Genomic DNA, 25010 nt, shown 5'->3' on the forward strand with positions numbered 1-25010 from the left:
CACCTAAATTTGGACTGCTGGCTATAGCTTTCCTACGCCTTGATTAAATGATTTTTTAAAACAAAAAATAGAACAGTTGGGGAAATAATTGCAGTAGGGAGGATTCAGAAAAAAACATTTCTTATAATTTTAATATTTATTACTTCATTGAGATTAAGTAAATAAGGGAAAAGGAAAGAATAGCAATCAAAGGAGGTGGAGAATTCATTAAAACCTTTTTAAAAGCAGCAATAACAAAATAACCATAAAATATACTAAAGGCTACAAAACTATATAGTATATTTTTGCATGGATAAGCATGTCTCGCAGGATCCCACCCAAGACGATATCTGTGTTACATCTTGTTTAATTTGACCTGCTTCAGATTTTGATATCTCCTCATTAAGATCAGTAACTTTTTGATCCAGGGCTGTAATTTTAAGATTCACCTTTGCTAAATTATCCTTCAGACATTAATTCTGCACCACAATTTACTTAGGCGTATCAGCAATAGAACTCTTCTCTTCTTTTCTCCATTCTTTATGTTTTGCTGCTGTAAATTTGCTGCATGTCGGAGGGGGAGACATCCGTCACTTTAACGTTGACAGGTAGGAGATAAGAAACCTCTAAAGTGGACAAAAATTGTCCATGCAGGCTACTGATTAAGCGTTGTTACAATAGGGCTGCCATATGTCTGGGATTCGTCCATTGGAAGTAGTGTCCAAGCAGAATTCTTGAAAATTGGTAAAAATGTTTGTGAAATGTCAGAAGTGTTGATTTTTTGGGGGTGAATCGCCTTAAAAATAGCTCAAAAACGTTTTTGGGCCACGGTGTGGCCAGGAAGCCGTGGATCCGTGATTTTTGTGGTGCAGGCTGTGCCCCTGGCCATGATGTGTAATTTGACGGTGAGTTTGGGCTGATCTAGTGCAAAAATCATGAGGATTCATGAGGATCCGTGTTTTTTAACCATGTTTTTGCGGCATTGCGGCACCACGAAACAGTGGATGTGTGATTTTTTTGGTTCTGCCTACAGACTAAGATGTGGTCTACAGTATCATGGTGTTTTTATTTTGTTTCAATATAAAAATCATATGAATTCATGAGGATCCGTGCCTCAGATCCATGTTTTTGTGGTGCTGCAGCGCGGCAAAGTGTTGGATCCACGTTTTTTATAGTCCAGTTTGTAGGCGTGCCTTCTAGGTGTGTTTTGACACCGCATTTGTTGGAGTTATTTTTTAAAAAGTGGAGGATCCATGAGGATCCGTGTAGATCCGCCTTTTACCCAGGCCCCTTTTCTCCTGGGTCTAGAATGATTTCCGTTTCTTTTTCAGCTTGTTTGCGTTAAAGGAGATTCTGAGGTTCTTGCTTGGTGGGGGTGGCAGAAACAATTGTTGTTGCTGGTTGGTTGGTTTTTTTTTAGCCTTTTTTTCCTTTTTATTGTTATTATGTTAATTATACTATAGCTATTGTGATATTATATTTATCATATCGTATTATATCCAGAGGTTTTTTCCTAAAAAATGTTTAGGGGTACTCTCATTTGACCATTCAAAACCACCATTTTATACTTCAGATCAGGGAAAATAAATACAGTAAATGGTCAGAAGTGCAAAGAAAGCCACCTCCGGCCTGCCCAGGAGGTGGGGTTGCGGGCTTCAGCCCACTCCCACGTGAGAACAGGGGAATCTCGGCCGCGGCTTCCCGGCAGGCTGGGGGGCGTGGCCTGCCCTATTTAGGGCCGGCGCAGAAGGGGCTCGCCCTCTTTTCGCCGCCTAGCCCCCGCGTTTTTGGAAGGTTTGTATTAGGTTGGTATTAGGCTCTATTCTCCTGTTCATCTTCTTTAGGTTAATTTTTCAGGTTCGCAGTAGCAGCTTCGGCGGCAGCTTCCCTCTAAGCCTTGGAGGAGCTCGCCGAGTGGCCACGGGAGCAGCTTCGGCGCCAGCTTCTCTTTAAAGCCGCAGAGCAGCGCAATGAGCATCTACTAAAGCGCTGCCGGCGTTCGGATTATTCACCTTTCTCCGGAGCGCCGCCCGACAGCTGACTTGCTGGAGCGCAGCTTGAGCGCTTCCGTGGACTCTGCTCGCATTTTGGCAGCGCCCTTCGGATCAGGTTCGGTGTGGGGGTCTCCAATTTCCTTTGGTTTAGCGGTAATTTGCCGGGGTAGGGTCGCCTATAGTCCAGCGGAGAGTGCATATCGAAGGGGGTTTGGGCTCACCCAGCGCCAGACAGCTGATTTAGCCTTTGGGGTTTATTCGGGCGCGGAAAGGGTGAAGCGCTCGGGGACCGTCTCCTTACTTAAGTTTGTGTCGGCTGCGTTTGCATCTGGGGCTTTGGGGGGGATTCGTTAGCGTTCCACTCCTTGCCTTTATTCCGCTGTTTGTTTCACTGCTGCGGGTTAGCTAATGCTTGGAATTGCACTTGGAAGTGCAAAGAACATGCATTGCCTCATATTACACAGCTCACAGTAACTTCCACATTGGCATGAGGTTGTGTGCACTAACATCTTCCTGATTCCTTTCTGGGAAAGGAAAGGAAGCCGCCATCAGACCTGGTAACAACAAACTGTTTAGGGGTATGTGTACCCCTGCGTCCCACCCCCAGAAAAAAAGGACTGGTCATACCGTATTGTAAACAATAATATTATTATCAGCAATGATGTTCTAAAAGGCTGCCCCTTTTCCCCGCGGCAAAGGGAATAAATAGCATGCCACAAGTAGCTAGTCCTACTTTTAGAGTTTTAAGTAACTGCCCTGAAGTCAATGTGACCGGTCTCCCTTTCGCGTGTTAATTCAATATATTCCTCTGCAAAGCCACCCCCCCTTTGATGGGTATTATTCCTGAAAGAAAGTAGCAGGAACACAGCTGTGCAACTTGCTGACGTGCAAAAATGGTATCTTTGAGCTTCTTCTGATTAGAGAAACTGCATGGCGAGGGTTCAAGGCAGGGCAGAAGGTGCTGGAGCTCCTCTTCGTTCTGGGTAGGTGCTGCATGATGAGCTTGGATAGCTCAGTGGGTTAGACCGTGGTGCTGATAACGCCAAGGTTGCAGGTTTGATCCCTGTATGGACCAGCTGCATATTCCTGCATTGCAGGGGGTTGGACTAGATGACCCTCAGGGTCCCTTCCAACTCTACAGTGCTATGTTTCTACGACTTTCCCAAGTCGCCCTCCCGGGGCTTTCTGTGTCCTTCCATGACTGGTACGAAATATGAAACTTCCCTTCTCCATGCACCTTAGTCCTGCTGCAAAATCGCCTCCCCATATCAATTCAAACAGACAGACAAACAAACAAAACCCCACTGATTTATTTATTCATTATATTTATATAGCTTTCTGGACAAGATAATGTTGCTGATAATAGGTTGTCGTCAACTAATATTTACTCAGAGTAAACCTACTGAAATTAATGAACCTTAGGCATGGTTATTAATTTCAGTGAGTCTACGCTGAGTAAAACTTAGTTGACAAGAACCCGATGTGGATATTTTCCCCAGTACTGCACTTTAAGAATATTTCTGGGCTCTTTCTGCGTCACTTATTTCGACCCCCTGACTCCTTTTTTCACACACACACCCGGTGACGTTTCTAAAAATATTCTTTTTATTGGTGACTTTTGTAAAAGTGGCAGGGCCAGACTTGGCTAGAATATACTAGGGATATGCACAGTGCATTGGCTTATTTATTTATGAAGTGTCTTATCCAAAGTTTTAGCCAAAAAAGGAATCTTTAGTGGGGTGTAAATGCTTCCTTTGACACATCTCTTGTGGGATGAACAATTTGAGTTCAAAAAAGATCCACACCTCACACAAATATGTTTTAAGGGTTATGTGTGAATGCATGCACATATAGATTTCTGAGAGATCGATAACAGGCACAAGTCTTCCCTTTTTTTGAAATACTACCAACTGCTGCTCATACAACCAGGAGGGAGAGGGCATAAAAGGAAGGAAGGAAGAGAGTTTGAAGGAGAAAAGTGTTAAGAAACCTGGAAGCGAAACCTCCGAGGAGTGGACTGAGCTTTGCTTCAAGAAATCGGACAGGAAGCAGGTGAGGAGCCGAATTTTCTCTTGGAACTATGATGGTTTCCATTTCTTTTTGAGCTTGATTGCATTAAAGGAGACTCTGAGCTCCTTGCGGGGGGGGGGGGGGATGGCAGAATTCTTTATTACTATTTTTAGTGTTGGAGAAGGCTGCCCTTCTACAAAGGGAATAAATAACATGCCATCACTGCTGAGCTAGTGCTACTATAAGAGCTTTAGTAACTGCTCTGAAGCCAACACGGGTCTCCCTCTCAAACGATGCTGCGTGCTAATTTGACACATCCCTCTGCAGCTGCTATGAGGCTGCCCTCCTCCTCCTCCTCCTCCTCCTGGCACCTGTCTCTTTTCCTTTCCTTGGCACAATGGAGAGAGAAGCTCTTTGGAAGCTGTCACACCACATAGTCGCAGTCCTGTCCTTCATCTTTCTCTGTTCCTCTTCCCTATTTACTAAAAAGATTTGCAAATATCCTCTGGGACCAGCAGGGCTTCCTTTTCCCTGGACTCAACTCTGTCATATATATTTTGGTGCCCAAAGTCTGTTTGTTTGCTTTTTAGAGTGCACTTGGACAAAAATGTGTAGTTGGGAGCAGTGGTGTACCATGGGTTGGCGCCACCCACAGAGAGGAGTCCTGGGCCAGGCGGCACTGAGGTCAGCCCTTCCATGCCTGCTCCACCTGTCTCTGCCCCCCCCACATCTGCCCCATCCACTGTCACTCTCTACTTCACCTGTCCGTCCCGTCCCCCGTCCCCTGCGTTACCTGCATCTGGGTGTGTTATGTACTAAGCTTGGATCCTAGAACAAATAGGCAAGTAGGATTCTAGAATGCAACAACTGATTGGCTTGCAGGAAAAGACCAATCAGGCTCCAGGAGGGAAGCAGAATCAGCCAATCAGATGGGACTCATTGTGTAAATAATGTATATAAGAAGCATGAGATTTGGGGGGCAATTCAATCATTGTTTTACAAGCTGCAATAAAGAGCATGAAATCACTACAGGACTCTTGAGTATATTTCAGGTTGTGCCCCCTAAAAACTTGTGCCCGAGACAACCACCCCGCTGACCCCCCCCATGTTACATCACTGAATGGATCTACCCTATGCTTCCTGTTATGGGATGCTTCTCAGCCTAACTGAAAAAGACAAAGTTAGTTCAACAGCCTTCTGAGGTCTGCCCATCTCAATGTTTTTCACTGTGGTTGCCATGAGACTTGGACAATTGCTTTGTTTTTCAGTAAAACTCTGAACTAGTTCTTCTGCCACAAAGTCCAGAGAGAACAGGAGAGTGTGAGCAGCTGAAATGAGAAGATAAACTATCCTATCATCAAACAACTGTTTGTCAAGGATCTTGAGGAGCAAGTAAGTCTTAAGAGAGGCCCTTCAAAGTCTTTCCCTCCCAGCCTGCTTTCCCCTTGCTCAGCTGGCAGCCTTGTGATCCTAATGATGTTTGATCTCCTGCTGCTCTTGAGCTTTCCCCTAAGGTTTATAGCAGCATTGGGAAGCAAATGGCATGCTTCTGAAGCAGAGTTAGAAAACCTCCCTCTGTCTGCCAAGCAGTGGCAAGAGCCCATGGGGTCTGTGGTCCTTTGCAGAATTGAGACACAGCAGAGACTTTAAGAAATTCACCTATTTACCCTATTTTCAGTCTGCACGGAGGGAGTCCAGATCTTACAGCATGCTCTTTTCAAGAGGGATTTGTCCCCCCACAGTAGTGCAGCCCTAGGGCATTTCTCCCAGTCAGCCTGCAGCCAGCCTGCCCAAGATGGATCCCAGTCTTTCTTCCTCCTTCTTCCTCCCAGCAAATCTTGCTCAAAACTCTTCATTTCCTGCCGCCTCAAACAAACACCCCATCACCTGTGTAGGGAGAGACTTCAAGAGTGCCAACACTTGCCTTGGAATCTTCCAGTGGAAAGCCGCTGGAAACTGTGGTGTCTTTTTGATATATGGTGCTGTGTTTGCACACCCACCCACCCACCACCTCAGCACAAGATGGAAGGGCTCACAACATTAACACTCCAACAGATGTTAATTCCCCAATACCCACAATATCAAAATTCAAACATTTTTTGCTGAGCATAAAATATTTATATTTGAGCTGAGTGTAAATCATCACTGAGTTTCCTAGCTAGATGGGTCAATAGTATTGACAAAGCCTTTCTGAGCTCTCCCTTTTTCTTCTAGGATGAATTCATATGCAGAAAAACGTTCATCCTTGTCTGAGATTTTCCAGGCTATATTGAAAAATACAGGTGTGAATGTAGACCCCGATAATTTTTTCAATATAACAATCAAGATATATGAGAATTTTAAGGAGGCTTTCAGTGGTGGTAGAATGAAGGAAACAGCTTTTGAGGTAAAAGAGGAGCTGGAGGAGTTGGAAAACACTGAGCTTCACATTGCCATCACTGGAGAGACGGGCTCTGGGAAATCAACCCTCATCAATGCTCTCCGAGGCCTGAAGGCAGAAGATGATGGTGCCGCCCCTGTAGGAGTGACAGAAACCACACTGAATCCAAATGTTTATGTGCACCCCAACCATCCCAAAGTGAATTTATGGGACCTGCCAGGAATTGGATCCCCAGATTTTTCACCAGACAGTTACCTTAAGAAGGTGGATTTCCAACGCTATGACTTCTTTATCATTGTTGGCTCAGAGAGATTCCGATCCAACCTCATTAACCTAGCTCAGGCGATCCAGAAGATGGAGAAGAAGTGTTATTTTGTGCGCTCCAAAGTAGATTCAGATCTATCCAACATGGAAAGGTCTTACCCAAATACCTTCAATGCAGAGGAAGTCCTTGAAAAGATGAGGGATGACTTCAGGAAGCAGCTTGAGAAGTGCTTCAGGAACACCATCCCTCAAGTCTTCTTGATCTCCTCCTGGGACCTTGGCAAGTATGACTTCCCCCAACTGGTGGAGACCTTGGAGATAGATCTGCCCAGCCTGAAGAGACTTGCATTCCTGCTCAGCCTTCCCATGTTTTCCCCTGAATTCACAGAAAAGAAGAAATCTGCACTAAAGAGCCACCTGTGGAAAATATCCCTGGTGTCTGCTGGCATCAGTGCTGATCTCATTCCAGGCCTTCCTCTGGCTTGTGATGCTGCCCTCTTGCTTGGGTCCATGGTTGCCTTCTACAAGATGTTTGAGCTGGATGATAGCTCCTTAGCTAGGAAGGCCAAATTGGCTGGGAAGCCTGTTGAAGAACTGAAGGCCGTGATGAAGTCTCCTCAGGAGAAAGAAATTACCATTGATCTGGTTATAAAGAAAATAACCAATAATGCAAAAGAATTATCCCTGCCTTCGCTAGTTAGCAGCTTGGTAGCAGCAGGGGTGTCTTTTGCCACCACTTATTTGATGCTGTCAAACTTCTTGAATGATCTAGCTGAGGATGCTGAAAGGGTTCGAAAGAAAGCCCTGGAACCCATAGCCCTAGGCAGAGCACCCTTCTATTCTTCCTTTGTGGGGGTGGGGGATAATTGGCTTATTTTTGTTCTTTTAATTTGTATTTTTATGTATTTTATCCTTGCTGATTCAGGCAGTTATGATTTAGTCAAGGTTTCTCATCCTCATCCATATTATAATGATTTTATGTTATTAACCTCATTTATCTTACTTTCTGTGGTGCTCAATTAAGTTCCACAGGTAAAGGAAAGGAATTTGCTATGTGCCTGAAGATTCATCCTTGAACACTGAATTTTTTGTGTTGATATGAAGGGGGGCTAATTTTGTCATAAAGGTAACTGAGACGATAAACTGGATTTCTGTTTCATAGAACTTGAGCTTAAATTTCCCCTCTGAACAAAGCAAAAGTGTCACAGTGCCCGCTCTCCTCTCCCCCTTTTACTTTCAAAATGCTTTGCTGACACTAATGCAGCAGCTCCTCTATTCTCCCTTGCTTTGCGGAAGAGGGTAATCTCTCAAAGGGAGACATTCTGGGTTAGGTGGCTGGGGAGATTTGCCTGTACCACAGGGGCTAGATATTGTTTTAAAACATAGTTAAAAGTTCAAAATTAATAAAGTAAGGAGTTCCTACAATTTTGAACTTCTTGTTATGGCATTTTTTAAAAACATGAGTCTTGTTGCCTCAGGGTTGTTCAGTCTGAGGATAGTAGAGCCTACAGACTATTTGGGCTAGGAGGGATTTTGTGAGCTTGGGTTTTGCGTGTTTCTCTGTGTGCGGTTTTTCTTTTTTAGTTAAAATTATTGAAATCCATGATTTGCAGGCAGCTTAGGAAGTTTGCAGTTAGACTCTCCACCGCATGGGAAGGCAGAACATGAAAGGAATCCGGCCAGAGATAAGGAGACCCAGCAACAGGCCAGTGATTGGCTGAGTTCCTTATATAGGCATGATCTATAACACTGGTTGGAGAGTGTTGGAGAGTGTTAGTGTGGCGTGCTTAGTTCTGAGGAGTTGCTGAGAATGACAAGTTTTGTTGTAAATAAGTAACTTGTGAATAGGCTTGTATGTTTGCTGCTGTAAATAATAAAAGAACAAGTATCAAGTTACTAGTCAGTGGTGTTCCTGCTGGTTGTCCAGCTGGGCAATTTCAAGAATTGCTCAACAATTGCTGTGGTACTCTGCTATACTCTGCTAAGCTGTGCAATAGGCGAAACCACTTCAAAGGTTCAGATGGTTTCCAAAAGTTTTAACAAAAACACACTGGAACATAATGGTCACGGCCCACTGCAGCAGCTCAGGAAGATGCATGGCTGGTGGTTGACACTTTATTGGCCAGAGAAACACTGACAGCAGCTCCCACAGGGCGACTTCTGCATGGAAGCCACTGCTGCTCATTCCTCTTCAAGCCCCTCCTGGTACTAGAAGATGGCGGAGCAGGGGAAGGCGGGGAGTCAACTGGCCCATCCCTTGGCTGAAGAGTTTCTTCTTCCTCCACCTCATCCTGCCCTAACTCCTCTTCTTCCTCCTCTGCCTTGTCTGGCTGCTGCCTGCCGGGTGGCTCCCAGCTCCATAAACCAGTGGCTCCCTTTCCCGGGTCAGCCTCCTGGCCCCCTGTCTCCGCCACATTCATAATCCCCGACATCTATTCTCTGAGGAAGAATCAACCCAAGATGTTTTGTTGCCTGAGGTGGACAAGATGGCTGCTGGCCCTCACTCCATTCCATGAGCAGAAAGCAACTGGATCAGCCATGGAATGACTTCAGAACACTGGCAATGGAGCCCTGTCCTCTCCTCACGTGAGGGAAATGGCCTAGGAGGACTTAGGCAGACTGTTACCAAAGGCTTAGCCATGTCAGTTTGTTGAAGCAAAAACAGCAAAGGCAGACCCTCCAAATTTTCCAAGGATATCCCTGATTTAGAGAAGCCGTCCTGGTTTCTGATTTGATCCTGGAACGTCCCACTTTTCCTTAGGATGTCCCTATTTTCATTGGAGAAATGTTGAAGGGTCTGGAGTTCTCTGATCCCTAAGCCGCCTGAAGGCAATCTTATATGGGGAAGTTATTTTAAAATGTTTAATGTTTTATTATTATTTTATATTTGTTGGTAGCTGCCCAGAGTGGCTGGGGCAACCCAGTAAAATGTGTGGGGCTAAAAATAGTAAAATTATCATTATGGAATGGGACGTCCCTGTTTTCACTGGATAAATTTGGAGGGTATGCAAAGGGTCTCATGGCATCCTAAAAGAGGAGAGTGCCTAGCAGGGATCCTCAGGGGCAATGGTTAGAGATAGCCACCACCACTGGGCTTCCTCCAATACGCACACTCTCAGCACCTGCTACCTGAGGCAGCTGCTTCACACTGGCTAATAGTAGAGCTGGCCCTGTCAGGCTAGACCAGGGGTCTGCAACCTTTAAGACAAAAAGAGCCACTTGGACCGAAGGAAAAAAAACTGGAAGCCGCAAAACCATTGCGACATTTAAAACAGTGGGGAGTGTCGGGGCACACAATGCACCTCCTCCCCTCGCTAGTATCCGCCCTGGAGCCGCGGCAAAGGTGTAAAAGAGCCACATGCGGCTCCGGAGCCGCGGGTTGCTGACCCCTGGGCTAGACCAAGAAAATGGCAACACCCGGTGACAGAACATGGAACAAGCCTTCCTGAAGACAAAATAGAGGTTGGGTGGCTTTGTGGAGCCCCCAGCTCAAGCAGCCAGTCCTTCAAATCTCATCATGCTGGGGGGAGGACTAACATTGATCTATGGGCCTGATCTATCCAGACCTAAATGAATTTGTGTGAAGGCCAGGGCTGAAGATTTAAGGGAGTGAATGCCACATGAAATGCCATTCCCTCACTGAAACAGGTTGCATTATTTTGACCCACCACAATGAAACAAATGGTTGAAACTCCCCATTGTCACCCACGAATAGAGTGGTAAATTGTGGGTGGGGTGGTTTAAAAAGGTAAAGGTAAAGGGACCACTGACCATTAGGTCCAGTCGTGACCGACTCTGGGGTTGCGGCGCTCATCTCGCTTTATTGGCCGAGGGAGCCGGTGTACAGCTTCCAGGTCATGTGGCCAGCATGACTAAGCTGCTTCTGGCGAACCAGAGCAACGCATGGAAACGCTGTTTACCTTCCTGCCAGATTGGTACCTATTTATCTACTTGCACTTTGACGTGCTTTCGAACTGATAGGTTGGCAGGAACAGGGACCGAGCAACAGGAACTCATCCCATCATGGGGATTCGAAACGCTGACCTTCTGATCGACAAGTTCTAGGCTCTGTGGTTTAACCCACAGCGCCACCCGCGTCCCTACATGGGTGGTTTAGTTCTGTCCTAATCCCACGGTATAGTAGTATTTCACCTCAGCCTTCCCAAAGCAAGTAATGCTTCAGAGGTTTTGGATTACAACTCCCATCAGCTCTAGCCAGCATGGCCAATGAAGTCCAAAACATCTGGAAGGCATCAGTTTGAGGAAGGCTGTAGGGATCTTCCAGGTGTCCTTTTTATTGAGTATTCATATCTGAGCTCATATTGGGGTGATTATACGTGATCTCACTTTCAATACCCTTTGCATCTGCAAATGTTTTGCGATGGCCACACTGCTTCATTTGCAATAGGCACAGACTCCATAGTTTCCTGCTAAAGCCGTGCAACGTTTTCATAACACAAATGTTCATGGGTGTGTGTGTTGCCCACTTTTGTCACACTACAGAGCAAGAGTGATCTTCCTAATGTCAATAATAACTGAGTGGCATGGTATGTGGATGGCCCACTATAAACCACCCACTCATGCATTATTACCGTGTCGATGACATGTTGTCTCAAGGCAAATCTAAAAAAATGTAGTATAAACACCGACTACTGGGAAACACTGGCTTGCGAACGCTCCAGTTGGAGAACAGCCTTTACCAAAGGTGTCATGGGCTTTGAAGACACTCGAACTCAGGATGCAAGGGAGAAACGTGCTAAGAGGAAGGCATGCTTGGCAAATCCACACCGTGATCAACTCCTGTCTGGAAACCAATGTCCCCACTGTGGAAGGACGTGTGGATCCAGAACTGGCCTCCACAGTCACTTACGGACTTAGTGTTAAAACCATGTTTATGGAAGACAATCTTACTCGGCCACGAGTGATCGCCAAAGAAGGATGGGGGGTCTAGATAATTCACAATATTTCTCATTTATGAGACTTTCATGGAATACTGAAAGCTGATTAGTCAGTTTGGCCATATTTCAAAAGGAGAAAACCAAGATACAAAACTGTATGGTTTTTTCTCCCCCAAAAAGCTACACTACCAACATGGGCTGCCGTACATCTGGATTTTCTGGACATTTCTAAAATAATTAGAGTGACCATGTGAAAGCAGCATTGATTTTAACAGAAACGTCCTGGCAAAAGCAAGGAGATTAATTTAACCAATTAATTTATTTCATGAAAACTTATACACCACTTGATTCTAATAAAACGTCAAAGCGGCTTGCAAAGAGATGAAGAATAAAACCAAGAAACAATTACAGTTGTGCTTTAAGATATGCAAGAGTTAAAATACTAAAACAGATTAAAATTACCTTAACTTTCTATTTCACAAATGGGGAGGCTCCTGTCTAGCTGAATGCCCTCCTTCAGTTTGAGTGTGTCTGAGGGAAAGAAAATTCTGAAAGAGATGTTGCATGGGACTTGTGATTTGAACTCCTGTTCAAATGCAGCATATATAGAAAGAGAGAGGGAGAGAAAGTGAATGCTGCAGCCTGCATCAATTATAACTTGAGACCATCCCTGCAAGCAGGTTCACATAGGTCACTAGTTTTTTCTAGTCTGACATCATATACAGAGCAATTCATTAGTGGACTGAAAAAAGTATGAATAGGAAAGATTCCATTTGTCCCCAAATCTGCTTTTGGCATTGGTCATAATTCTTAGACATTGGATAGAGATACTAATTTTAAAAAGTAACTGAAGGGGTATTATGCTGGCATTCAGATTATTTCACTTAGGGTTTTTTTTTTATGAGAAGCCTAAGATGTATGGAATTTTTAAAATAAAAAACCTGATCATCTGATTATTATTATTTTAATGCCTTTTGGTGGTGGTTGTTTTAAAAATGGAAACATGTCTAATTCGCCAGATTCTATATATCAAGCACTTAGTCATCATGGCACATCTGCTTGCTGCTAAATGGACTTTTCCCCCTCTGCCTCAAGAGCTTTGGACAGAACCCTCTGGGTGTCATCAGCAGCACTCGATATGCATTTCTGCAGCATGAAGTAGGTGCGAGGAAGCGAAATCCCTCCAGACAGAAGGCAGCCAAAGATGGGGAAATGCTCCCAGTGGTGATATTCATAAGCCATCACTGAGAGTCCCACCAAATCTGGTAGCACCCATAAAATGGCAGAGAACATTCCCAGCGACTGCATTGCTGCTTTAAGGGCTGTGCTTGTCTTTCCAACCCGCTGGGCCAGAGCTGCAAGGGATGGATTGTCTAGGCCAAAGTCTAGGAAGCACCAGGAGTGGAACTTACTAAACAGAAATATGGGGAGAAGGAAGGGAACTGGGCTTCCAAGAGCGACCAGCAAACAAAGCCTTTTGGTCCAAATCTTCTCCTTCACAGTGGTTTTCTTTTTCTCTAAGGTAGGCAGGCAGATGCTAGGGAAGCGGCACAGAAAGGCTTGCCTCTTTAGCCGCAGGAGATCGTTCTTCAGCGTTTCCTGCAGGAGGGGGAAGTCAAAGCAGTCGGCTTCCCAGTTGGAGACGATGAAGACTTGTGGGTCCCTCACTCCTTCTCTTACCAAGCACTCCTTGCAGTCCTCCTGGATGTACAAGAGGACCTTCTTCTCACTGTAGTCAGATGGCCGTTGCCTCTTGGCGGCCGACAGGTCCAGGTCTGCTTTGGTGCGCACAAAGTAGAAGCTCTTGCCCATATCTTGGATCTCACGGACCAGGTCAGAATGGGTGGAGCGGAAGCGCTGGGAGCCGACGATGACGAAGAAATCAAAGTGATTCAAATCGACCTCAAATCGACCTCAAATTTGTCCTCCCCAAAAGTTGCCATTCCTCTTCCGGGGTGGTCCCAAAGGATCACTTGCGGAAGTGTCGGGTGTGGGTAATCTTTGACTTGCACAGTCGTCATCTGTATGCCAGTCGCAGCGGCACGCGGGTCATCGGCCTGAAGACCCAGCATGGCATTGATGAAGGAGGACTTCCCGGAGCCGGGCTCTCCTACTACGGCAATGTGGAGCAGAGTGCTCTTGAAAAAGGGCAGTGGTTTTGCCAGCACGTGTGACACAGCGCCTGCCAATTGGCCCTGAGAAATGGCTACCTCAAAGTCTTCCACCATTGTGGATCTCGGTGCGCTGCAGAGAAAGGAAGCAGGAAAATGTTAAGCGACCGGCCTAATTAGAAGCATTCATTTATTTAACAAGAGTGGCATGCCCTCCGAAAAATTTCCAGTGTCTGCAATATTATTATCATTTGCCAAGCAACAAAGCTTTACAGGTAGAAGGTATAAATCCCATCACATCCCATAATTCAGAAGTGAGCACAAGTATAAAGTGCCCAAAGGTCATGGGAGATCAGGAGCTGGAGTTGGTGAGCAATAAAACACCCGTTGTCAGTGATGTTAACTCTTTACTGAAAGAATCCAAACAGCACAGGCCGAGTCAACATAGCAACTCTTCCCAGTATCTCTTGCCCTAATGAAGCAGTTATGAGGAGTGTAAGGCCCCCACCGTCCCCTGCTCTCTGAGGCTCCTTCTTCCCCAGCAACCTGAAGTTCTTTTGTCTTGTCTCTCATTGCTCTGCCCTCTTCATTCCTCTTCATGTTCTGGCAGACCAGGGGGGAGGGAAACTGGTTACACCACAAGGGGGAGATTCCCTGTCTCTACTCTGCCTCTTGACCCCCCTCCAGTTCTGCCTCTGATTCTGGACCACTCTCTGCCACAGACTTCCTGCTCACTAAACCCTGTTGCCTCTTCAGTTTCTGACATCTCCTCCTCCTCCCAGTCTGCTCTCTTTTCTCCCTCTGACCACTCATCTCCATCCCACCCCCCAATCCCCTGGCTCTGAGACTTCTTCCCCTGGGGGTTCCCTTGGGGGTTCCCCAACTGGTGCCTCCCCCCACTCCTCTGCTTCTAGCTAGACACAGGAGCAGAGCCCAAGAGCCCTGAATACAGAGAGCAACATGAGGAAGGGGACTCTCAGCATTTTAAGAAACTGCACTTCCTAATTTTTTATTTTTTATTAGGTTGGGGAGGGAGGCTGTGCCCATTACAATGATGATTAAACCTTACATGTTTTTAGAAAGATGCAACAAAGAGTTATCGGTCTGAAGGTGCAGAAGAAGAAGGTCTGGTCAAAAGGAAGAAGGGGTTGGGGCAGTTTTATTTGAGTATGTTTTAAGAGCACATCCTACCTTTAGACACTGAATGTAAATTCTGCCCCTGCTTGTCATTGAAGTCAGAGGTTTTCAACCTTTTTGAGTCCACGGCTCCTTTGACCAAGCACCTTCTTTCTGCCGCACCCCTGTGGGGCTCAGGAGCCCAGCTATGTCACCCCTTGCCTGCAGAGCTGGCAGCCTCTCACCCTTTTTCAAACAGCCCCCCCCCTTGTGAAGTCTTCCCTCAGCCTCCTCTCCCTTCTCCTTGGGAGTCTTCTGGCAGCCACTGCTGCTGCCTGTCCTCTCTGAGCTGTCACCCCCCTGCCTTCAAGAGAGGTGCCTCCTCACACTGCCCCACAGGGGCCTGGGCCTTGTCTGTCCATTCCCAACAGCAAGGGCTGGTGGTCTGGCTGGCTGGGCTCCTTCACCAGCTTGCTTGCTTACTCTGAGTACCCGTTTCAGCTCCTGGAAGCTGGCACCCCCTGGCCAGCCCCAGAGGCACCTTTCACCTGTGGAGCTTGTAGCCAGGGATGCAGCAACAAACAGCTGTGCAAGCCTTTGGAAGAGGGAGGGAAGAAAGAGGGATGGAGGTCAATGTTGCCGACGGCTCCACTGACCATCACTCAAGGCACCCCAGGGTGCCATGGCACACTGGTTGAAAACCACTGATTTAAGATTCCACTTATGTGTCTAAATTCCCCACCCACTTCCCCCCTCCCGCAAGCTGCACATTACAATGGTACCTTGGTTTACAAACATAATCCATTCCAGAGGTCCGGTTGTAAACGAAAACAGGTTTTAACCCAAGGCGTGCTTTTGTTTTGACCGCCTGACATTATCTATATCGATATCCACTTTGCTGCGCACATAGTAGAATTTCTTCTTATTTTTATGGATCTCAAGAGCCAATTTGGTGTCATCCTCAGTGAAGCGCCCTGAGGCGATGATGATGAAAAAAATCATACTTGCTGAAATTGACCTTCTTTAGGTATTCCTTTGCACTAAAATTATTTGTTCCAATTCCTGGTAGATCCCAAATTTTGACTTTGGGGAATGCAGGGTGTGCATATTCGTGTGACACCATTGTTGTTTCTGTCACCCCCGTCTGAGCTGCACCCTTTTCATGGTCTTTCATTCCCCGCAGGGCATTGACAAAAGATGATTTCCCGACACCAGATCTTCCTGTGATGGCAATTTCCAACGTGATGTTATTTAATAAATTTGACTGCTGTTGAGCTTCAGCTGAAACAGCTTCTAATGTTTTTTCCTCCAGAGCAGCCTTCACTTCAGCAAGATCTTTTGTTAAGGTTTCTATTGTATGACAGGGATTTCTCATGGCTCAGTTTATCTGAGAAAGAGAAGAAAACTCTAATAGTTAGATTATAACTTTCCACACACTTTTATGGACATCTTTACAATCCGTGGTTTATGTGGTAAAATCTATTCACTTAGGGCATGTCTCTGAGACCAGTGGGTTGTTTGAGCAGCAGTTGGTAGTATTTCAATCAATCTCTCAGAAATCTATATGTGCATGAGTTCACATATAACCCTTAAAACATATTTATGTGAGATGTGGAACTTTTTTGAACTCAAATTGTTCATTCCTCTAGAGTAGGCATGGTCAAACGTGGCCCTCCAGCTGTTTTGGGACTACAACTCCCATCATCCCTAACCACTAGTCCTGTTAGCCTGGGATGATGGGAGTTGTAGTCCCAAAACAGCTGGAGGGCCACGTTTGACCATGCCTGCTCTAGAGATTTGACTAAAGGGAGCATTTACACACACTAAAGCTTCCTCTTTTTTTGCTAAAACTTTGGATAAAACACTTCATAAATAAATTGGATTCTTGTCAACTAACTTTTATTCAGCGATGACTCAGTGAAATTAATAACCATGCCTAAGGTCCATTAATTTTAATAGATTTACTCTGAGTAAATGTTAGTTGAAGACAACCCATTATCAGCAACATTATCTTGTCCTGAAAGCTATATAAATATAATGAATAAATGAATGAAATACAGCTAAAGGAAAAAAGAGCATAAAATCCTTTTTAGAATTAAAGACATCCGAGGACCTAACTGCATGATACTTAAGTGTGGGGTGTTATCAGTGGAGTTTTGTTTGTTCGTCTGTCTGTCTGTCTGTCTGTAGGTCTATCTGTCTTAATTGATATGGGGAGGCGATTTTGCAGCAGGACTAAGGTGCATGGAGAAGGGAAGTTTCATATTTCGTACCACAGTCATGGAAGGACACGGAAAGTCCTGAAAGGCTGACTTGGGAAAGTCGAAGAAACATAGCGCTGTAGAGTTGGAAGGGACCCTGAGGATCATCTAGTCCAACCCCCTGCAATGCAGGAATATGCAGCTGGTCCATACAGGGACCTATAACCTTGGAGTTATCAGCACCACGGTCTAACCCACTGAGCTATCCAGGCTCATCAGGCAGCACCAACCCAGAACCGAGAGAACCTCCAGCATCTTGAACCTCCAGCCCTGCCTCGAACCCTTGCCATGCAGTTTCTCTAATCAGAAGTAGCTCACAGATACCATTTTTGCACGTCAGCAAGTGCTGGGGCGCAGCCGTGGTCCTGCTGCTTTCTTTCAGGAATAATACCCATCAAGGGGGTGGGGCTCTGCAGAGGGAAATATTGAATTAACACGCGGAAGGGAGACCGGTTGCATTGGCTTCAGGGCAGTTACTTAAAACTCTAAAAGTAGCACCAGCTACTTGTGGCATATTATTTATTCCCTTTGCCGCGGGAAAAAAGGGCAGCCTTCTAGAACATCATTGTTGATAATAATATAATTGTTTACAATACGATATGATCAGTCCTTTTTTCTCGGGGGACGCAGGGGTACACGTACCCCTAAATGTTTTGTTGTTACCACCTCCGATGACGGCTTCCTTTCTTTCCCAGAAAGGAATCAGGAAGATGTTAGTGCACACAACCTCATGCCAATTTGGAAGTTACTGTGAGCTGTGTAATATGAGGTAATGCATGTTCTTTGCACTTCTGACCATTTATTGTATTTATTTTTCCCAATTTGAACTATAAAAAGGTGGTTTTGAATGGTCAAATGAGAATACCCCTAAACATTTTTAAAGGAAAAAGCCACTGGATATAATATGATATGATAATATAATATCACAATAGCTATAATATAATTAATATAATAACAATAAAAAGGTAAAAGGTAAAAAATAACAATTTAAAAAAGAAAAGGTTAAAAAAACCAACAATCGTTCTGCTGCCTGCACCAAGCAAGAAGCTCAGTCTCCTTTAACGCAAACAAGCTCAAAAAGAAACGGAAATCATTCTACATCAAGGAGAAAAGTTCAACTCCTTACCTGCTGCCGAACCGATTTTTTGCAGGCAAGCTCAGTCGTCTTCTCAGAGGTTTTGCTTCGAGGTTTCTCGCGCTTTTCTCCGTCCTGTTCTCTCCCTCTGTCTCCCTTTTATACCCTTTCTCCCTCCTGACCCTCACACTACTAAAAGCAAAAAAGAAAGCGAAGGTAGCCAGGGAGGATGAGATAAGATAGCAACAACTAGCCGAAGCCGCATTCCTGGCCAGAGTCCAAGCAGCCCGTTTGCCAGAGGGGAAGCTGCCTTTTCTGGGAAGTCCCAAAGGATCACCTGTGGAAGCATCCCATGGAAGTAATCCTTTACTGTTGTTGCCTCTGTGCCAGTCTCAGCAGCACCTGAGTTGTCGGCACTTAAGCAGCGGGGCATTGATGGAAGAGGACTACCCAGAACCTGGCCTTCCTGCTACTGCAGTGTAGAATATTTGCAAAGGAACTACAAATTTCCCAATTTTTTTAACCTTCCAGTTAATCAGGTGCATTCATTTCAGCTGGTGTGCTCTGAGCATGAGTAATGTTGGATAAAATCCACAGGCTGGGGTGTAAATGGCAGGCTGGGGAAACAGAGCAGCGCTATGAGGAGAATTCGGCTGCTTAGGGCATGTGACGTCCATGGTTGCACAACCAGACGTGCATCTGCAGTACATCAGATGCGCACTAGGCACATACTTTTAATATAAGAATGCAATGACAACAAGGTTCTGCCTCATGTCTGAAGTGTGTCAAGTTCTTTCTTCCAACCCTCTCTAGACCTATCCTGTTATTTGCATTAAAATAGACAGGGGGGCAGTGAAAGGATTGCATTAGCATGTGCAGAGACACACTGTTCTGCTTAAAGGGAGCCCTTTCAACACTAACTTGTCTACTGAGAGCCTCCTACACATCATTTGTCACATGACCTGTTTGCATTGCGGAAAATTCTGAGAATGGAAAATCATCATGGAAAGGTCTTACCCAAATACCTTCAGTGAAGAGGAAGTCCTTGGAAAGATGAGGAATGACTTCAAGAAGCAGCTTGAGAAGTGCTTCAGGAACACCATCCTTCAAGTCTTTTTGATCTCCTCCTGGGACCTTCACAAGTATGATTTCCCCCGACTGGTGGAGACCTTGGAGAAAGCTCTGCCTGCCTGAAAAAACTTGCATTCCTGCTCAGCCTTCCCAACTTTTCATCTGAGGTCACAGTAAAGAAGAAATCTGCGCTGAAGAGCCACCTGTGGAAAATATCCCTGGCATCTGCTGGCATCAATGAGATTCCCATTCCAAGCCTTCCTCTGGCTTGTGGTGTTGCCCTCTTGTGTGGGTCCATGGTTGCCTTCTACAAGATGTTTGAGCTGGATGATGGCTCCTTAGCTAGGCTGGCCAGATTGGCCAGGAAGCCTGTTGAAGAACTGAAGGCTGTGATGAAGTCTGCTCAGAGGGAAGAAATCACCAGGGATCTGGTTATAAAGAAAATAACTGATTATGCAAAAGAATTATTCCGGCCTTCCCTAGTTAGAAGCTTGGTAGCAGCAGGGGTGTCTTTTGCCATCACTTATTGGATGCTGTCAATAATCCATCTGAGTAATCTGAATAATCTATCTGAGGGTGCTGAAAGGGTTCGAAAGAAAGCCCTAGGACTGGAAGAGTGTGAGGCAGAGCATCTCAGGGTCACGTAGAACTGGCACATCATGCAACCCAAGGTGGGGTTATAGGATCTGCTGCTGCTGCTGCTATGGAAAGTCTTCCCACTTTGGCACCCCTTTTCTTACCCCTTTTTGCTGGTTCTAGAGACAATGGAGCAGACCCTATAGCTGATTTGCCTTATCACAATATGACACAATCAAGCTCAGATGTAAAATAGACATATTTGTCATATTAACGTAACATCCTATTGAAACCTCTCTGTGTAACTTCTACCCAAATATGCCTTTAAGAAAGAGAATTGTTTGATTTCGATGTAGTTTTATTATATGTTGCTAAAATTATTTCTTTAGATAATAGTAGGCAATAATCAAAATAACTGTATGTCAGGGTTTTAGGGAGAGAGGAGACAGAGAGCGAGGGCGAGGAGGAAGAGGACGACAACGAGCCGAGGTTGTCCCAAAGTCCGTCTAGCGAATCAGAGGATTCCCAGAAGGGAGCCCCCCTGGTCAGGCCAAGGGGCAATAGAGAGGGAATCAGTCAGAGAGAGGGGAACGAAGAGGGAATCCCCAGTGGGAGTGGCAAAGCGGGACCAGCTCCCCCGTCGGAACGGAGTAGAGGGGGGGGAGTTGCCAGTGTGTCAGAAAGAGCAGGACAGGAAGGAGGAAGGGGGAGGAGTTCGGAGCAAGACGTCCTGCCTGAAAGGGAGGAGTGTAGTACCGAGAGCAGCGTAACTGTAGAAAGGAAGGTCAGAGGCAACGTACGCGCGCCAAGTTCAAATATAGAGGCGCGCGGAAATGAGGAGAGCTCTGAGGAGGAGCCTGGTGCCAAAGCACGAAGGAGGGGGGAGCAGGCGGGAGAAGACTCAGCCTCTGGGGAGTCCCGGAAAGAGGGAAGACAGGGGGGCAGGAAGACCCTGCGGAAAAGGAAAGAGAGGAAAAGGTGGAGCAGTACAAGCCTCTTAAATTGGTGCAGGGGAGGGACGGACTCAGAGGGGACTTCTAACATCTAAGGGTAACAGATGCGGAGCCACGGAGTTTGGATGTAATGACGACAATGATCTTCAATAAAACCTTTTGTATATAGCTTGGACTGGACTTTGGTCTCTTGTGAGCTGGGACCCAGGGTGGCTCTGACACTGTAGATGAATTGTAGATATTTGGGGTATATAGCTTTTTCCTTTCTGAGGTTGCAGATTTTGTGGAATGTAATCTTGCTTTTCTTTGATCATGGAGAAAACTGCCCTCTTCAAGGGAAAAAAAGGAAATAAATATCCATTCCTTTGAGCACCCCCCCTCTTTCATTTGACCCATATAATATTTTGCTTCCTGCCCAATTCTAGCCTTGCTGCTTCAGGCAATTATAATTTAGTTAAGGTTTAGTCAAGGTTTCTCAGCATTAACAATATTTTAGATTTGTAATGCTAACATATTATACTGTTTTTATGTTATTAACCTCATTTATCTTATTTTCTGTAGTGCTCAATTAAGTTCCACCAGATAAAGAAAAGGCATTTGCTATGTGCCTGAAGACTCATCCTTGAACATCTGAATTTAGGGGGACTAATTTCGTCATAAAGGGAACTGACATGACAAACTGGATTTCTGCTTCGCAGAAATTGAGCTTAGATTTCCCCCTGAACAAACCAAAACCGTCACACTGCCCTCTCTCCTCTCCCCCTTTTACGGTACTTTCAAAATGCTTTGCTGACACTAATGCAGCATCCTCTCTTTTCTCCCTTGCTTTGCAGAAGAGGGTCATCTCTGAAAGTGAGACATTCTGGGTTAGGTGGCTGGTGAGAGTTGCCTGCTCACACAAGTTTCCACAGGGGCTAGAAATTGTTTTAAAACAGTTAAAAGTTCGAGATTCATAAAGTAAGGACTTGCAACCACTTCAAACTTTTTGTTATCACATTCTTTCAGACAACAACCAAATACCCCAAACTATTGTAATTGGTCTTAATGGTGTTTGATATCCTTATTACCTGTCTCGCTGCCCAGCAGTCTCCTAGCCTGAGCCGAAAGAGCTTCTCAGAGGGGGGGTTGAGGAGTCATAGACTGCTGGTTTGGGGGGACTTCAGCATCCATGCCAAGGTGACCAGCTCTGGGGTGTCTTAGGACCTCATAGTTGCAATGGCAACCATGGGGCTGTCTCAACATGTCAACAGCCCAACCCATGTGGCAGGCCGCTTTCTGGACCTTGTTTTTTCAACAGGGCAAGAAGAGCGTGATCTGAAAGTGGGGCATTCTGACATCAGTCCCTTGTCATGGTCAGATCACTTCCTGTTGAGATTTAGACTTTCAGCACCTTTTCAGCACCTTTTCCCCCATTGCAGAGCTGGGGGACCTAATAGCATGGTCCGCCCTCAGAGATGGCTCTGGGGGGCTTCCCATTCTGCCTTAGTACCAAAATAGACACGTGATAGGTGCGTTGGGTTCAACTTAGGGCGACCACATTTAAGTTTCGTTTTCTCAGAAATCACCTGTTTGAGCAGAGCTGTGTGCTGGTCAAGCTGGGGTATAATATATGCTCCAGAATAACAAAAAGCCATGACTCTCTGGACCTTGTTTTTTCAACTGGGCAAGAAGAGCGTGATCTGAAAGTGGGGCATTCTGACATCAGTCCCTTGTCATGGTCAGATCATTTCCTGTTGAGATTTAGACTTTCAGCACCTTTTCCCCTCTGCAGAGCTGGGGGACCTAATAGCATGATCTGCCCTCAGAGATGGCTGCCATAGTACCAAAATAGACATGTGATAGGTGTGTTGGGTTCAGCTTAGGGCGATCTCATTTAGGTTTCGTTTTCTCAGAAATCACCTGTTTGAGCAGAGCTGTGTGCTAATCAAGCGTGGGGGAGAGGAAAACTTGGAAACAGGATGTACGGTAATTTCTGCTCCAAGATAACAAAAAGCCATGACTACTTTCCCCTTTCCAAGATTAAGCAGCGTAAATAAGTAATCAGCAAGAGAGCATTTATTACTTTGTTGCTGAGCAATACATGATTGCTCTGGTTTATTATTTTTTTGATCATATCTCAGAGTCCGAAAGATGCATAGTGATAGCAGCATTCTGCCATAGGGAATTTTATTAGCGCCCGCCATTTCTGAACTCCTACTGCAGTACAGGGTGTCAAAAGATTTCAGATTAAAATTGCCACTGCTGGCACTCAGAGTGTGGGACAAGAGATTCCCGCTGCAGACACTTCTCTGTTGGCTTTGCAGATGCAGATGCTACTTGCCTGCCTGTTCTGCAAGGAAACTGTGTTGGGGGATGTGTGTGGAAAGAGCTCCAGCTCCCAAGGCTGCAGGAAGCTGGAGGACCATCTGGGGGAAGGGAAGGGGAGCCTCTCTGCGTGAGGCTGTAGAAACCCTTGAAGGGATAATGCCTGAGGGCCCTGCATGATGTCCCCTAAGGCTGAGGGTGTCAGATAAGACACAGGCTTTGCTGTCAGTCTAGGATCACTCTGAGGAGAGTTTGGTGTCCTTCCTGCCTGCCTGGTTTGCAAAGCCAGCTTGTCGTGTAGGCTCTAAACCCACTCTGCACAAGAGCACTTATGAATGAGAAGATGCCACTTGTTTTAAATCTTCTGCTTCAAACCAAGGAACTTCTACACTCTAGATGCTTTAGCTTAGACACATTTTTTTATTCCAAAAAGTCACAAACTGTGGCTTGAACCACTAGTAAAAAGAACTGATTTGTATTCCAGTTCTTTGTTAAGTTAAGCCCTGAACATTGCCCAAGGAGCTTCACCGGGTATAAAACACCACAATCTTGGCTTTAGTTATGAAGTCATTAGAGTGGTAACATTAAAACAAGATTAAACATTCATCATCCAGTTTTTCACTAAAGGAAGCAATCCGATTCAAAAAGGCCTCCAGTCAAATGCATATGGCTCACGTCTACATGACAAGTTTCAACCAGCTTCATTCTAGTTTAACTGTCATAGCTTTCCCCAAAGAACCTCAAGAACTGTAGGACAGAGCTCTGTTCGATTCGGTGCCGTTCCATCCATTTAGAAGCTAAGCACCCATCATGGACCACTACACAAGATCCGAAGAACTTTCAAACATCAGACTCAAAGGCCTTGATTTTTATTTTTATTTATTAAGGATTTTCTTGTTTTACAGAAGTGTAATGCCTCGTATTTTTTCCATGTAACATTTTTACAAATCCGTTTCATTTGTTGAGACATTATGGGGAGAAGAAAAAGAAAAAAGAAAAGGGGTGGTAAGATGGATGGGGTTGGGGTTGGGTGGCAATGTTTCTATTATGCTTAATGTATGTAGGGTTTGGTGTCAGTGTTGCTTGTGCTGTTCATTTGTGTTCCTTTGGTGATGAGAGAGGTTGGGGTTGGCCTAGGGTGTGGTTGATGTTTGTGACTGGCTGTGGTGATCTTTGTTTTCGTGTGTGAGTGGGGTGGGTGGGTGTTACTCAAAGGCCTTGATGAGGACACACTGAGTATCACCTGCTACCTCATTTAGGAAGCTGTAAAGCATGTAATAGGTGGTTCCAAAGGATTGTATATGTTGAGATAGTACTTCCCTGTAGTCGAGTGTTGCTCATAACCTTCCATTTTGAGGGATGTGGACCCCGACGCATCTCCCCCTCCTCAAGTCTCTGCCCCTTTCCTCGATCCAAGCCTAGCTTTCTTGTTCCTGCAGCAATGTGAGTTAAAAGTAACTTCCCTTTGGGAACTATTACATTCTTGTTTAATAAATTGTTCGTGCCGTTTCATGTTGTGTGTGGCTTTCCACCTCAAAAAACTCCAGACTGCCTCCTTTGTTAACAGTATCTCTAGTGTGGGTATGCATAGATGCCTGTGTGTTGAGCATAGCCTGCAGGGTTTCCCAAACTTGGACTACAGTTCCCATCACCACTGATCCTGCTAGATAGGGTTGATGGGAGTTGTAGTCCAAAAACAGCTGGAGACCTAAGTTTGGGAAACCCTGACCTAGAGAAAGATAAGAAGGCATGATTCTCGAGTGATGGGCTCCTGTGCAAAATGAAAGTTGGCTTGAAAATATTTTTTATTTCCTCCAGTCCACCTTGGAGGTGGCAGAACATCTCTTTAGCACAGGGGTGGAGAATCTCTGGTCCATGGGCCACTTTTGGGTGTAACCTGACCCACAAAATAATATCCACTAAACCACATCCACCTGTCAATCACCTGATGGGGGGATGCAGGGGTCAACTGTGCTGGTTGCTGCTTTGCCACCATATTTTCTCCAGGGAATGTTTTT

General features: G+C 45.4%; 3 protein-coding genes and 3 pseudogenes across 10 annotated transcripts in view; 2 read left to right on the top strand and 4 right to left on the bottom strand.

Annotated features, from left to right (window-relative positions):
• LOC309345845 (interferon-inducible GTPase 5 pseudogene) overlaps positions 1 to 18249 on the bottom strand; it is a 53114-nt pseudogene extending 34865 nt beyond the window's left edge. Inside the window, exon 1 of the transcript XR_014161713.1 lies at positions 18140 to 18249. The product of XR_014161713.1 is annotated as an interferon-inducible GTPase 5 pseudogene (transcript). The remainder of the gene's footprint in view (positions 1 to 18139) is intronic.
• Positions 1 to 20144, bottom strand: part of LOC309345814 (interferon-inducible GTPase 5-like) — a 157805-nt gene extending 137661 nt beyond the window's left edge. The window contains exon 1 of the mRNA XM_081869220.1: positions 19114 to 20144. The gene's annotated coding sequence lies outside the window, so the exon portion shown is untranslated. The remainder of the gene's footprint in view (positions 1 to 19113) is intronic.
• Positions 1 to 25010, top strand: part of LOC309345624 (uncharacterized protein) — a 146773-nt gene that overhangs the window by 99219 nt on the left and 22544 nt on the right. The window lies entirely within an intron of this gene.
• On the top strand, positions 3881 to 8050 carry LOC309345808 (interferon-inducible GTPase 5 pseudogene; annotated as a pseudogene). Of its 2 annotated transcripts, XR_014161715.1 has the most exons (3): positions 3882 to 4025; positions 5252 to 5375; positions 6198 to 8050. The product of XR_014161715.1 is annotated as an interferon-inducible GTPase 5 pseudogene (transcript). The 2 variants fall into 2 exon arrangements; XR_014161714.1 differs by lacking the exon at positions 5252 to 5375 and having other exon boundaries at positions 3881 to 4025.
• On the bottom strand, positions 11926 to 14361 carry LOC309345867 (interferon-inducible GTPase 5-like; annotated as a pseudogene). Its single transcript has one exon. The product of its transcript is annotated as an interferon-inducible GTPase 5-like (transcript).
• LOC309347212 (T-cell-specific guanine nucleotide triphosphate-binding protein 2-like) lies at positions 15590 to 16139 on the bottom strand (the record flags this gene model as incomplete). Its single annotated transcript, XM_081871552.1, is given in 2 exon segments — positions 15590 to 15748; positions 15750 to 16139. Coding segments are annotated over 2 exon segments (537 nt in total). The 5' UTR covers positions 16128 to 16139.

This window comes from Podarcis erhardii, assembly GCF_964252035.2.
Source record: "Podarcis erhardii genome assembly, chromosome: 7".
NCBI classification, from domain to species: domain Eukaryota; kingdom Metazoa; phylum Chordata; class Lepidosauria; order Squamata; family Lacertidae; genus Podarcis; species Podarcis erhardii.